This window comes from Lissotriton helveticus, chromosome 10 (genome assembly GCF_964261635.1).
Source record: "Lissotriton helveticus chromosome 10, aLisHel1.1, whole genome shotgun sequence".
Classification (NCBI taxonomy): domain Eukaryota; kingdom Metazoa; phylum Chordata; class Amphibia; order Caudata; family Salamandridae; genus Lissotriton; species Lissotriton helveticus.
Genome location: NC_136071.1, coordinates 527,549,662 through 527,564,993, shown reverse-complemented (window position 1 = coordinate 527,564,993; position 15,332 = coordinate 527,549,662). Strand labels below are relative to the sequence as shown.

At 51.5% G+C, this 15,332-nt stretch overlaps 1 protein-coding gene across 1 annotated transcript in view; it reads left to right on the top strand.

Annotated features, from left to right (window-relative positions):
• Positions 1-15,332, top strand: part of LOC144785371 (uncharacterized) — a 337,243-nt gene that overhangs the window by 105,401 nt on the left and 216,510 nt on the right. Inside the window, exon 4 of the mRNA XM_078664322.1 lies at positions 14,077-14,163. Within this exon, the coding sequence (XP_078520448.1) occupies positions 14,077-14,163 (87 nt within the window). The remainder of the gene's footprint in view (positions 1-14,076; positions 14,164-15,332) is intronic.

The window sequence follows — 15,332 nt, the reverse complement described above, 5'->3', positions numbered from 1 at the left end:
AGCCCCAGCATTTGCTGATTTTGGCCAACGGAACGCGTGCCTCTATTACCTCCGAGTCCAGCTCACTGCCTAAAAAGGACAGGACCATACAGGGACCCATAGTTTTCTCCGGTGCCAACGGCACTCCCAGTTCCCCCATGATCTAATTGAACCTGTCCAGCGCCTCTTGGCAGTCCATGAGTCTGGGATACCCACAAAGAAAAAGTCATCCAGGGGGGAACATCCTTTACAACGCAACTTTACCACGCAGTGCCTTTACGACGCAACTTTTACAACGCAAACCCTTACAGCGCATTGCGCTGGGGGGCGCTCTAGGATAGGGAATAGATTTAATTTACTATGCAACACCTTCCTAGTGTCCACGGGCACTGGAGTTGGAATAGTAAATTAAACTATTCACTACCCAGCACCCCAAAGCGCTATGCGTTGTAATGGTATGCAATGTAAAAACCGCGTTGTAAAAGCATGCAATGTAAAAGCATGCGTTGTAACGTCATACATCCCATCCAGGTAGTGCGTTACTCCTTGGTGAACCGTCCGTTCAGTAAACAACCATTGCAGGAACGTGCTAAAACATTCAAAAAGTGCACAAGACATAGAACAGCCCATCAGTAATGCCTTGTCCACGTACCAGTGGCCGCTAAACTGCATCCCCAAAAGGTCCCAATCATCCGGATGGACTTGAAGCAGCCGGAAAGCTGACTTTATGTCGTACTTTGCCATCATCGCCGTTGCGCCCGCGGTCAATGCCAGTGACATGGCTACGTCAACTGATGAATACGACACCGTGGCTTCCGGCTCATCAATTAAATCATTTACCGAGCCACCTTCGGGCCATGACAGATGCTGTATGAGGCGAAACTGTCCCTGCTCTTTCTTCGGCACCACTCCAATGGGTGACACAATCAAATTCTTTAAAGGCCAATCCTCAAAGGGACCCACCCTGCGGCCCTTACGCACTTCCTTATCCAATTTGTCCTGAAACACCTCAGGGTGCTCCTTTGCGGACCTCAAATTGTCTGCCCACCATCTTGTCCTAGGTCCGTCGTACCCCAGTCGGAAACCTTCCAGAAATCCCAACCTTAAACGTTCTGAAGCGTCCGCATCCGTATATCCTTGCAGGGCTGCCACCAAGTTGTCCACTCTAACTGGCGTACAAGCCCTTTGGCCCAGGCCCCTTGGCCCCTCGCCACCCGTGAACTGTTGCTGGGTCCCTGACCTAACCCCCCTGCCTGCCACTGCTGGTTCCCCTGTTGCTGACTTTGTCCCCACCCCAACATTTAACCAATGCATGCCCGGCCTTTCCACAACTTGAGCATTCATGCCGAAACCTGCAGTATTCCCGGGTGCACAAGCCTTTGTTATAATCCCAACATGTCCCTTTGGATCCCACCTGTCCTCTCCCAACTCCCCCCACCACTCCTCGGGTGGGGCGGCCCTGAAAGGGCTGATATACTAGTGGCAGCCCGCTGGCCGTAAAAATGGTCTTCCCTGACCCTGCTAGCCCCATCGTATGCTGCCACAGGTCCGTGTCCAGCTCGCTCCATTTCGCCTCTGAATCCCACGCCATGCATGCCCGAAACTCTTCATCGTATTGCGCCATGCATAACCACCCCCCGTAATCTGGGCCTTCCTAATTACGTCCATGTATTTAAACATGGCCACTGACCTCCCCGGGAATTTCTCACAGTACACGCTGGCATAAATAAGGAATGCCGCAGTCCAATGCTCTATCCTAAGAGGCACCCTCGGCCACTTCGCTCACACTTATTCCTCCTCCTTCGACTCTTCCTTTGCCCTGACTTCCCTATGAAGGAGCTTAAGTATCTCAACATATTCTTCCTTCCAAATACATTCCTTAGTTGTCAACATTAAATGCGCCCCCAATGGTTTAATGACGCCCATATAAGGTAGGCGTTTGACTTTCAACTCCTTGCTCTCCAATTTGGTATCCGTCTCCCCCATGGCCACCTCTACTGTCACCTTTTGGTCCGGCCCGGGCACCTTACCTGCGCCCCCTGCTGTCCCCTTGCCTGTGTCATCTGCCTCAACTGTCAGTTTCTTGTCAGTCACGCTACCCCCTTTTTTCCCCAGACGCCCTACCTGCGCCCCCTGCCGACCCATTACCTGGGTCATCCGTCCCTACCCCCACATCCATCACCTACATATCCTTGTTTAACCTACCCCCGCCTCTCCAATACCCCCCCACGCCCACTGACACCATGAAAGGGGCCAATCGAGCCGCCTGTTTACCTGGGGCCAACGATTCCGCTCGTCGCTCCCTTGTCCGTCCTGCCGGGGGGGGGGGGCTGACCTGTCCTCCCATCGCGATGTCCGAACGGTTAGCTCCGCCAGGCGCCGTGACACCTGTAAAATACTATGCACACCATTACTCGGCCACCGCTCTCCCTCCTCTCTCAACTCTCCCTCCACCATGCTATCCTCCTCATAATTCAATTCCTCATCCCTAGAACCACTGGCTGTGGCAGCCAGGGGTGCCGACTGCACCCTCCTATCAGCACAAAAATCAACTTTCTCGGTGCTCCTCCTCCTGCGATGTGCCCCGGACCGTTCCGGCCCGGTGGGTGTTGGGGCCGGCGAACCCGCTGTGAGCCTACGTATGCCAGCCACGACGGGATCCCCTGCCGGTACTGGGCTCGCCGCCCGAGGCTCAACCCTCCCTTCTCCTTGGCGCCACCGGGCCGCTCACATCCCTACCAAGTCTGGCGCCCCTCGTCGCTCCGTCGCCTGCAAAAGAAAAGCATGGTCTGGTGTGCTGGGCCCGACTCTCTTCTCCCTCCCATCGCAGCTCCTCTTCCTTCCTGCGCCTAAAGTGCTGGCCGCCCACGCCCGCCCCACCACGCCAAGATCCACCACCTCCTCCGCGTCCTCCGAATCCTCCTCCCCATTGCTCTACTCCCAACCGGCTACCCCCAGAGTACCCGCCCAACTCGGACCCGCCATCTCATCCCGTTGTCCCGCCCCCAAGTCCGCCTGTTCCCCCCAGCACCCCTGGCCTGCAACCTCCCAACGTTGGTCTCTCGCTTCTGGATCTTTTGTTTAATCTTTTCAGCTCCGGGACACTCCTCGGAGTAGCTGTGTGCTTGCATAAATACACTATAACATAACATAACATAACATCCCCCCGCGAACCCCCCGACACCTCCCTCCCGCGTCTCCCCCCAGCCCGCCACCTCCCTGCGCACCCCTCACTCCCTCCGCCCATAAAGAAAAAAGTCCAACCCATCCCAGTTCTTCTGGCTTTCCGTTTCAATCTGCAGGGGGGACATGCCCATACTCTCCTCCATCTCCCCGGCGGCCCCCTCGCTCCCAGCCCTCCCCTCTCTCCTTCCAGAATCCCACCCCTCCTGTGCGCACACTCCCACACCCATCCTGGCTGCCACTCCCGAGTCCTGCCCCATCTGACTACCTACCCCCCTCCCCTTCCGGACTCCACAGTGCCTGGGAATCCCTGTCCCCCACTCCCCGCGTCTCACCCTGCTGCCCAAGCTCCCGGGCCCCCTCTGCCTCTCCCTCCTCCCTCCATCTCCTCTTCACTCACGGGGCTGCTCGCTTCTCCTGCAAGCGTCCCCTTTCCAACTGAGACCACGGGGGAAACGCGTGACGCGCCCCCCCCCTGCCGGGCCTTTCTGATCCCATAAGCGGCTTGCTCCATACCCCCACTGCTCCCCGCTCGCGTCTCCTCAGCTCCTGGGGCAGCGCTTGCCATTACGGTGCTGCCACCGTGCCGCACCCCCCGCGCTGACAGCGGGGCCGCTCCTCTGGCATATGAGTGGACCCCAACCAAAGAAAACCCCGGCGGAGAGATGCGGTGCGCACTCCCCCACCGGACCCCCTGCCTTGCGTCCCGGATGCCCCCGCAACCACTGAGCCTCCACACGAGCCTGACACCCCCAACTGGGCCGCGCTACCGACCTCCGCGTGGCCCCCCCTACCCACCTTGGCCTTCCCAGTCCGCCGAGGGGGTGAGCAGGCCACAATGGCAGCCGCCACCCAGGCCGACGCACGCCTCACTGGGCGCGTGGCGATAGAGGCCTCCGGCATCAACAGGTCACGCCGGCCGGCCTCACTCAACAGCTTTACTGCCTCCAGCACCCTGTAATCTCCGTCTGCCATATCCACACAAACTACATTAAAACCACTGACACCCTGCCTCTACCAACTATAATACTCTCCATTAAACCTGCCCTGACAAAAACCTACTCTGCACAGCGCTCCCAGCCACCACGTCACCAAACCTAAAATGGTGGCTGGGAAAGACCGAAACAGCCCTAAATACCTATTGGGCTATACCTCAAAAATTGGGCTACATTTGGGCTAGTCCCAATGTAGCCCGTAATGCCCAAAATGGCCGCTCGCTGGCCAACCCCTCCCCCTCCCAATCTGCCCAGGGGGCAGACCTCTCTGTGCTCGGCTGCCCCCCAAAACCCTCGTGTACGAGCAGCTGTCCTTCCTGTTGCATCGCTTGCAGAATCCTTTATCATCTTTGTCATCTAACTGCTTGAAATTAAACTCTGACAAGACAGAGGTGATGACATTCGGGAACTTGCAACCCACCTGGTCCCCCCAGTGGTGGCCACCTCAGATGGGAGCACCTCCCCAACCGGTAGTCAAGGTACGTAACCTGGGAGTCATATTCGACAACAAGATGACCTTTCTCCAACATGCCAACTCGGTGGTATCTTCAGCCTTCTATATCTTAAAAAGGATTAAAAAACTACTTCCATACCTTCCGCCATCGGTGGGCAAAACTTTAATAAGCTCATTGGTGTTTTCAAGAACAGACTATTGTAACGCCCTCCTAATGAACGCCCAAGAAAAGGTCCTCAATAAATTACAGACGGTGCAAAATGCCGCAGCCAGGATTCTACTAACCATTCCCAAATTCTCATCCACTTCCCCCTATATTAGACAGCTGCACTGGCTCCCAGTTAGGAGTCGGATTAAATTCAAGGCTTTATGCATAGCCTATAAGGCCATCAATAATCCGGGCCCACTATTTCTAAAAAAAGCTTTCTCCCCGCCTGAATATTCAAGAACCTTACGCTCTTCATCAGCCCACCTGCTGAAGGTTCCACGCACAAGAAAAACCAATTGGGGAGACAGATGTTTCACCATATCGACAGCCAAACTCTGGAACACCTTACCACTCCACATTAAAACCGCTCCTACGCTTCTTAAATTCAGAAAGAAACTTAAGACTTGGTTGTTCTCAGCATAAACCACCATTTTTCTTCACAAGAGAGAGTTCTGTTACGCTAGCACCGAGACACCCGTATGGGTATTTGCGCGCTCTAAAAATCGCATAAAATAAAAAATAAATAAATTATCTGCTCCTCTTCACCCCTGTGTAGATCTTCCCAGAAATTAAATATTCCAATTGAGTTTTAGACAAGACTTCCAAAACGGCGGTGTGGGGACCATGGGGCCAAACGTTAGGTTGGCACTGCTTAGTTAGGGGTGGATACTAGGATACTGCATAGAAATATTTGCACACATACACACGCATTGCTGGTCCGGACAGGAAGTGCCGTGCCACTCCTGCCCTTTTATTTATAGCCTTCTGGCCACGCCTGGCCAGAAGGTGATACAATTGGTGGTAGTGCTTCCGGGGTTCAAGGGAGACCCTCGGAGCACTAGAGCGCTACATCCCTTCCCAACTTGCAATTTTGAAAAATTATAAATGAAATGTTCAACAAGCAAAGTCCGCTAGTCTTTGGCTTGGCCTGGGGTTTGGCCTGAGGTTATATCGCCACTTGCCTCTGGTGGGTGTGGATTCCTGAGGGCATCCCGGTGAGATCGGAACTGCTGCGTCCGGTGCAGCTATAGGTGAAGGTGTACTTGTTTCTTCCGTTCCTCCTCCATCTTCCCTTGCCGCAGATTCCTCCTGGACGGTCAGTTGTTCTCGAGTCGGTGGTATTTGTTTGAACCACGATATGTTTCGGGTTACCTCCTCTCCATTCCGGCTGGCTGTTATTGCTGTGCCTCTTGTTTCTTTGATGGTCCAGGGTTCTGGTTCGAACGGCGTTCCGAACTTTCCTCCTGGTCTTCTGGTCCGGATCAATACAGTTTCTCCTGGATGCAGGATTCTTGACTGAGCTCTTCGTTGGTGACTTGCCTTCTCGTTTGTCCTTTTCCTTCTCTCCTGAGTATTGGCTGGTGAGTATGGCGCTGGAGTCCAGTTGTCTGCCATGGGGAGTAGGTCTCTTCTCGGTCCGGCTAGCATCAGCGCCCATGGTGATCGTTGGGTAGTGCTGTGTGGGGTGCTCCTGTACTCTCTTAGAAAGAGCTGTAGCGCATCTTCTGGGTCGCTCCCTTCCGAGGTGGCTATTCGCAGAGTTTTGTTTATTGTTCTCATGAATCTTTCCACCTCGCCATTTGCCTGAGGCCACTGAGGTGTGATTCTGTGGTGTTTTATGCCCAGATTGTGTAGAAATTCTTTGAAATCGCTCCCCTGGAACGGGGGTCCATTATCTGTCTTGATGACGAGCCGGACTCCGAACACGGCGAATGATTTGCTGAGGATGGGGCGAATGTTTGCAAAACTGGTGGACGCCGCTAGGTCTACGATGGGATATTTTGTGTAGCTGTTGATTAACACTACGGTGATTCTCCCATCTGGGAAGCTCCCGAAGTCTAGACTGAGCCATGACCATGGGGACGGAGCAGGGTCCTCTGTAATCACTGGGGCTGGAGCGTCGGGACTGCTGGTTATCTGGCATGCTCGACATTGCCGTACTACTGCATCAACGCTTTCTTCCAGGTTGGGGAACCAAACTTTCTCGCGCATCCGGGCCTTCATCCTGCGGGTGCCCTGGTGTCCTTCATGAGCCAATATTGTCGCTCTTTCTTGCAATGTCTTTGGGATTACTACCCGGGAACCTCTGAGTATCAGCCCGTTGCTTGCCCAGCTTAAGTCGTTATGTACTCTCCAAAATTGGGTCAGGCGTGCTCTGTCCGCTTCGTTCCAGCCACTGACATTCCTTAGGAAGTTTTCCCACAAGCCGGATTGTAGGGCTTCCTTCACGCGTCGGATGACTGCATCGTTCTCATACTGAGAGATAATGGTCTCTGCTGTGAGGGCTCGGGGGCATGACCCGGTCGACAGCATGTTCACGAATGCTTCAGTCTGAATCTCTTGTTCAGTTGCTTGATGTCCTTCTAGAGCGGGGTGGCGAGAGAGAAAATCTGCTGGGTTTCTCGCTCCTGAGCGGTAAACTAGGTCCATTTGATACTGTTGTACTTGGATTGCCCATCGCTCTATTCTCGGTGGGGGGTGAGGAGCTGTGCCTCTGAATAGAGGTATTAGCGGCTGGTGGTCCGTCACCATTCTGAAGGGATGTCCAGATATGTAAAGGTGAAAGTGAGTACAGGCCCATTTTACTGCCAGGGCTTCTCTTTCGATTTGCGAATATCTCGACTCTGTCGCTGTCAGTGCCTTGCTTGCAAATGATAGAGGCGCCCATACTCCTGGTTCTGTTTCCTGTGAGATCAGGGCTCCTAGGCCAACTGGACTAGCATCTGCTAGTATTTCTGTGGGTTTGGCAGTGTTGAAATACGCCATGGTGGTGCTGTCTAGTAGGGCCGTGTTGATGTGGTGGAAGGCTTTGTCTTTGGCCTCTGTCCATTTCCATGAGTTCTCCTTCTTAGTCAGGTTCCTTAATGGTTCTGCAATCGTGGCTAGATTGGGGATAAATCTTGCACAGTATTGTGCCATCCCTAAGAAGCTCCGTACTTCCGATGCGGTGGTGGGTGCAGGGGCACTCTTGATGGCGTGTGATTTGCGTGGGTCCACTTTAACTCCTTCTGAATCAAACACGTAGCCAAAGAACTCAATGGATTTTTTAAAGAATTGGCACTTTTCTTTATGCAGCGTTTCGCCATACTGCGCCAGTCGCTGCAGTGTCGCCTTCAATCTGTGATGGTGTTCTTCACTTGTCTTGTCGTGGATTAAAATGTCGTCGCTGACATTTAGCACCCCTTGGAGCCCAGATAAGATCTCCTTGATGGTGTTCTGAAAGATTTCGGCAGCGGACGAGATTCCGAAGTTTAGCCTTTTGTACCTTCTCAAACCTAGGTGTGTCGAGAAAGTCGTTATTTTGCGGCTCTCTTCCGCTAGCCTCAGCTGATGGTATCCTGCGTTGAGGACTAGCTTGGAGAACCATTGGGCTCCATTCAAATCTGTCAAGATGTCGTCTACAGTGGGCGTGAGGTGTCGTTCCCGTCATATGGCCTTGTTGGGGATCCTCATATCTATGCATATTCTGATTTTTCCAGGTTGTCGTGGTTTCTCTGCTATCACCATGGGGGATACCCATGGCGTCGGTCCAGACACCTTCTCAATCACCCCTTGTGCTTCTAATTGGTTCAATTCTTGCTCTACAGCTGTGCGAAGGTGAAACGGAATTCTCTGATGTCTCAGTGCCACTGGTTGTATGGCGGGGTCTATGTGTAGCTTGATGGGTGGACGTCTGATGGTTCCAAGGCCTTCAAACAACGAGGGGAACATTTGTAGTATGTCTTCTGTCTGGAGCGCTTTTACTGCGTTCGCAAAAGCAATAAGGCGTAGATCTTCTGCCGTGTTGCTTCCCACTAGTAGGTCTGCCTCCTTGTCTATCACATGAAATGTCGTCATTACCTCTTGGTCTTCCGCTTTGACCTGTACCAACATCTTCCCTCGCAACGGGAGTGGCTTTTGGCTGCCATAGGTGAGGATTCGGGCCTTGGATGGAACTAGCTTGGGTCTTGGTTTCAGGGACTTGTAGTGTTGGATGCCCATTACATTCACTGTGGCGCCCGTGTCGATGACTCCGGTCACTGGTGACCCATCGATTTGTATCTGACACTTCGGTTGCGGTCTTCGTCTTTTCTTCAGCTCACTGACAAATGACACATTGTAACAATCATCGTCCTCTTCGGTGGATGACTCGTCGAATCGTGGCTGCGGCTGTCGCTGTGTTTTGGTCGAGCGTGATGGCGCGGGGTCATCTAGTGACAGTTGTTTTATTGCTCCGGTGGCTGTCTTCTTCCCTGAGAAGCTTCGTCCACGAAAACCTCCTCTGCATACACTCGCGAAGTGGTTGGGCACTCCGCATTTTGAACATGTCTTTCCACGTGCTGGGCAGCCACCTTGATTATGCTCCTCCCTGCCACAATACCCGCATGGCGCTCGGCGCTGCGTTCTGGTCGGCCATCTTCCTCTGCCTCCTCGGCCAAGGGTGCGAGCTGCGTCTACCCTTTCTGTCTTTATCGTTGTTCCTGCATCCGAGCGTGGACTTAGGGCTGCTTCCATCTCAGTTGCGCGGGCATCTGATAGCTCATGTGATCTGGCGAGGATTAGTATTTCTTCTAGGGATATTCGCGGTTGTCTCAGAATTAAAGTTCTTAGGTGTTTGTTGCGACACCCTTGAATGAGTTGCGCTGTTACTTCTTTCTTCTCGTCGTCTTCTGTGCACGTGCTTATGAGATCCCTCAGGCGTGCGTGAAACGCGTCCATTGTTTCTCCTTCCCTCTGTTTGGATTGCCAGAATTTGAATCTCTCAAAGTGGGGGTTCAATTGGGGATCAAAATGGGCATTCAGCGCGGCGACTGCTGCGTCATAGTCTGTGTCGGCCCCGGTATTTGGTAGGTGTTTAAAGAGCTTATAAAGTTCTGTGCCGCCAAAATGCAATAGTAGTGACCTCTTCACCTCATTGTCTTTTTCTCTGGTGGCGGTAAAATAGTTGTTGAGTTGCCCTAACCACACTGCCCACCGTGGTGCTGCTGTGCCTGGGTCGATTAACTCACTGAAAGGTGGCAGGGCTTGTATCTGTGAATGTGCTGATGGTATTGGAGGCTGAGCTACAGTGACTACTGCTTGCCTGGGGGCCCTGCTTGTTGCGCTGGAGCTGCTGCTTGTGGTGCTCCCCCTGTTGCCCCTCCTTGGGGTAGAGACATGTTTGGGCATGGTGCTGGCATGTTCTGTCTTTTCTTTCCTCTCCTTTCCTGCCTTTGCTTATGCTTGTTTGTTGTTGTGTCTTATCTGTGCCTGTTGTCTTGTTCTCCGGTTGTGTTTCCTCCACTGTCCGGTTTAGGACCCTTTAGTGTATATCACTGGATTGCGCTCTGTGCGTGTGGCTGTTTTCTTGCTGAGCGCGAAGCTTCTTTAGGCTTCCTCGGGGCTTCGCGCTGCAGTGTTCGCATGTGATCCCTTCACCGCGTGTGCCTACGCGGAGCTCGTCTTCGGTGGGTGTCGGCCTCACTTCATCAGCGCATGCGCGCACCGCTGGGCCTGCCAGCAGCGTCTTCTCTGCTCGGCGCCTCGTCTCCTGCCGCTCAGGCTGCCCTGGATTATCGTCGCCGGTGCACTACGCAGCTTCTTGCCTACGCTGCTTACCGGTAGGTGGCTTCGTCTTCTGCTTTGCGGGTCAGTCCCGGTTTTCTTCTCTGCTCGGCTTCGGCGCAGCTGGCAATGTTCTTGGGCAACACCGAGCTGTCCATGCTGCGTCTGCAGGTCGCGTCGGTTTAATCCGATCCCACCCTCGTCGCCAGTGTGGGGACCATGGGGCCAAACGTTAGGTTGGCGCTGCTTAGTTAGGGGTGGATGTTAGGATACTGCATAGAAATAATTGCACACATACACACGCATTGCTGGTCCGGACAGGAAGTGCCGTGCCACTCCTGCCCTTTTATTTATAGCCTTCTGGCCACGCCTTGCCAGAAGGTGATACAATTGGTGGTAGTGCTTCCGGGGCTCAAGGGAGACCCTCGGAGCACTAGAGCGCTACAGGCGGAATGTTTTCCAAAATAGACTTCCCACCTAAAAAGTCACTACTGAAATCTCTGTACCTTTGAATAGAGTGGGCAATGTTGTAAATGAGACTCTTAAGATGCAGCGCTTTCAAGCAGCACCAGGTGGCGCCGTTGGATAGGAAGAATGATGTCCGACCTAGAAAGACAGCTCAGGCCAATTTAAGGAAATGGAAGCTAGAATGGGTGGGCTTTAGACTTACCCTCAGCACGGACAATTTTTAAATCAGCTCATTTTTGTGCTAATACATTTGCCTTTATTCGAAGAAAATGTGAAATTATTGTAGATCAAAATATGCATATCCTGAAAAATTAAGTGAACAAGTAGCTTACTTGTAATAGTAAAAAGAACAGGTCAGGTGTGTGCGTGTCAGTAAATCCTGAGAAAGTCAGATAAACGTCAACTCTGCCAGGGGAAAAGTCCAGGCCTCGCAGTGTGTGGAGGTACTTTTGAATGAGTGCTTCAAAAACCTGTAAGTGCAGCTACATTTGCTATAGTCCGCTGTAAAATCAAGGGCGTAGCTTCAAGGAGGGGGGCTGTCACACCTCCCCTAATAAATGTATTTTCAGATCAATAGTTGGGCACAGGTGCTTTCAGTCGGGTATGGCGAGGTGTCTGTCCGATTTCACCCGGGATATTTGCATACATACACTGACAAAAACACACATGCACTTTCTCTCATCTCTGTTTTAAAAGCCCTAAAAAATGTTTATTTTACAAAATAGTGTGGGGCAGATTTACAATTACTGGCGCATCCCTGCATATCAGCAAGGATGCGCCAGTGATTGTGCGCCGCAGCTCCGCCACCCTGGATGCGCCGCATTTACAATGCGGCACACCATGGGGCAAAACGGCACTGATGCGTCACGCATCTGTGCCGTAAAAGCGGTGCATTGCTGGAGTTGCATCGCAAGCGCGACACAGCTCCAGCAATGCTCTGGGGGGCCCTATCTTGTGAATGCTGCGTCAATCCTTATGCCTGCTTCAAGCAGGCGCAGGGTTTTGATGCAAGCATGGCGCCCTAAGTGACTGAGTGAAATCTTGTAGATTTCACTCAGCCACTTTTAGGAGGCGTTCCTGCGCCGGAACGCCCCCCGGCGCAGAAACGCCTCCTCCTGGCACAGGGTTTTACAACGTGACGCATCTCCCAGATGCGTCACGTTGTAAATACCCCGCACCATGGCGCATCTTTTGCGCCACCGTTGCGTCACAGAAGTGACGCAACGGCGGCGTAAAACAGGCGCAAGGGGCTTGCAAATCTGCCCCTGTGTTTCTCTCACTTAGTACTCCTATTAATCCGTATATCTCTCCCTTTCCACTACGTCTTAAACCCCACTCATGTGCCCTACTTGTGTATAATGTATTTTAACATTATATGCCAGCTTGATGGTCGGGAAGTCTGATGCTCACCCCCCTCCACCCCCACCCCAATCTTACTAACCCCTGTGTATAACCTACCAGAGTATCAAGATGCGCCTGGAGTTAGAGTAGTAAATACACACTCCATTGCAATTAATGGCCAGTCCTTGTATATAGAGTTACATCATGTTGTTTCTGTTTGTGTGTGTTGTACACTGTGGGTGCCAGGCTGGCCCTTACAGTGTTGGTAAACCAGACAGACTCCATTTCTGCAAAGACCAACATGCTCAAAGGCCCGATCCCTGTGGTGTGTTTAGGCACTTTCAAGCAAGAGCATCAAAAAACCTAGGGGGCTTATTTATTACAGGTGCATTTTATTCCATGGGTGAACAACCTTTACAACGCAACTTTTACCACGCAGTGCCTTTACGACGCAACTTTTACAACGCAAACCTTTACAACGCATTGCGCTGGGGGGCGCTCTAGGATAGGGAATAGATTTAATTTACTATCCAACACCTTCCCTAGTGTCCACGGGGACTGGAGTTGGAATAGTAAATTAAATAATTCACTATCCAACATCCAAAAGCACTATGCGTTGTAATGGTATGCGATGTAAAAAACGCATTGTAAAGGCATGCGTGGTAAAAGCATGCGTTGTAATGTCATACATCCTATTCCATGGGATAACCCAGCCGCTGTGTTACAAGTGCATTATATCCTAGGGCACTTGTAATATGGGGACGCAATATCCGTCATGTGTGTGAAGGAGCAGCCTATCCGCCAAACTCTAAATCAGGCTCTCAATAGGGAGATTAAAATGTGAAGTGTAATGGATTTGAATTTGGATCTAAGCCTCAGTGGTTTACTGTACATTTGCTGGAAAATCACTTAGGGCCTGATTCAGATTTGGAGGACGGGTTACTCTATCACAAAGGTGAGGGATAGCCCGGCCGCCATATTACAGGTGCATTATATTCCATGGGATATCCTGGCCACTGTATTACAAGTGCATAATATTCTATTGGATATCCCGGCCGCTATATTGCAGGTGCATTATATTCCATGGGATATCCCAGCCGCTGTATTATATCCTAGGGCACTTGTGCACTATATCCTAGGGCACTTGTAATACGGCAGATACAATATCCGTCATGTGTGTAAAGGAGTAGCCTATCCACCAAACTCTAAATCATGCTCTCAATAGGGAGATTAAAATGTGAAGTGTAATGCATTTGAAACATTTGCCTGAGACCTAGAAGATCTTGCTATGTACAGGACTGTTTTATTTACCAGTCCGTCTGCTTCTTCCTAAGAAACATTCATTGCTGCAAGCATCTTCGTTGACCTTATTAAGGAATGCCGTAACTCTCTTGTGCTTTCTGCCACATCTGATGGCTCTTCTTGGGATCTTGCTCCCTCAGGGGCGGCTCCTCCATTAGGGCGGAGGAGCGTCACCCCACTGCTTTCACAAAGTGCGAGAAGCAGAAACATAAAATTGTATTTTAAATACTATTTTATGTTTCTGCTTCTCACGCTGCGAGAAAGCAGATTGGTATGCCTGGTTGGGGGCGGGCGGTTGAGTGGGTCGGGGAGGAGTGGCTTGCCCACTGTTGTGGGCCCTGACTGATTGGTCGGCCCTCTGGGGCCGACAAGACCAGTCATGTGCACTCTACATATGGGTATTCCATGCATGGGAGACAACTGGCTTACTAGAGGGGTCAAAGAGGACTAATGTACAGTACAGGCTGATGCAACTGCTGTTATTCATTGTGTAGTGGAAATATATGAGCGAGAATGTCGAGACTTCACCAACATATTGCAATAGTATTTGGGTTCAGGAAGGCATATCAGAAACATGTAATTAACTTCTCCTGCTGACAAAGCTTTTGCTTTTTTGTATCCAGGAATCCATTCAGAATAAATTGAACTCTTACCCGGAGCCAGCGGACATAGTGCTGTGGACATCTCTGCATGATGCGGTTCTTGGAAAGGTAGGTGAGCCTTTGGCAGTGCTTAATTTGTCCCCCAAAAAAGTGCAGGGTGCAAAGTTTTTACAAATGCCGGGTTTGCCAAAAACCAAGGTTGCCTAGTCTTGACTCCACCTCATGGTACTTTAATCACCATCGTACAATTCCGGTCCCTTTATATCACTCTTGCAGATTCTCTTTAAATCCCTGCTTTCTACTTTTCTCACAGTTTTTTGGTATGCAGTGGTAACAAAAATATCATCTGGCATAAATAATTTGTTTACACAATTATTGCTCCTTTGGGTGTACATTTTCTATTATTAACTCCAAAAGGGCAATATTTTAATAAAAGATATGTTATTTAGGCTGCGATGTTCTGGTGCCATACTCCCTGTGATGTGCTCTAGGCAGGGGGTGGGGTGTATGCCAGTACGCAGGGCTTCGCTTCCTCTGGAAAGCGTAGTTGGAAGGGGGACCAGGAAAGGGCTGAGTTTACTCGGGGGTAGCATAATATGGCCCTCTTCCACGTGGTGGGTCGGGTGGGTGTCCTGTCAGTTTTGGGCCACAGTCACTGGCCATGGGGCTTTGCAGGTATCCTAGTGCACACGTTGCCGCTGGGCGGGGTGGTGAGGGGGTCCTGGTCCTGACTGGGAGGGAGAAGAATGGTATGCTCCCTGTGTGGTGGGGCAGGGGTATGACGGAGCTGAGCTCCTTACCAGCTGCCAATTCCCCGCCAGTTGTTTCAACGGGTGCACCTTTTTACTGGGTAACATTGGGTTTGTTGTCTCTATGCCCGGAATTATAGGGGGCAGAATTTGTAGATCTGGCCATTCTGGCCCTAGAGACACCTGGCCACTCATAATGATGAGTGGTAGAGTCCCACTTAGAGTTACTACTTCAGGTGGAATTCTGCTACTTGTAATTGGTATCAGCCAACCACCAAATTTGCATTTCCAGAAGAAAGGATAATTTCAAATTGCTTACATGCTCCAAGTCTCAAGAGTACTGGCCAATTTTCATTCTGGTATCTGATATTTGCATAGCAGGGTACTGCCACTTGCGTGTCATTCTTGTACTGTTGCCTTGCCTGAGATTGATTGCAAGCCAGAACTGCATAGATGATTGGCAAGTGCAACAGCGATGGTGGCCGATGTGGGAAGAACTTGATGTGGTTTGTAAGGGCCAAAGTGGTA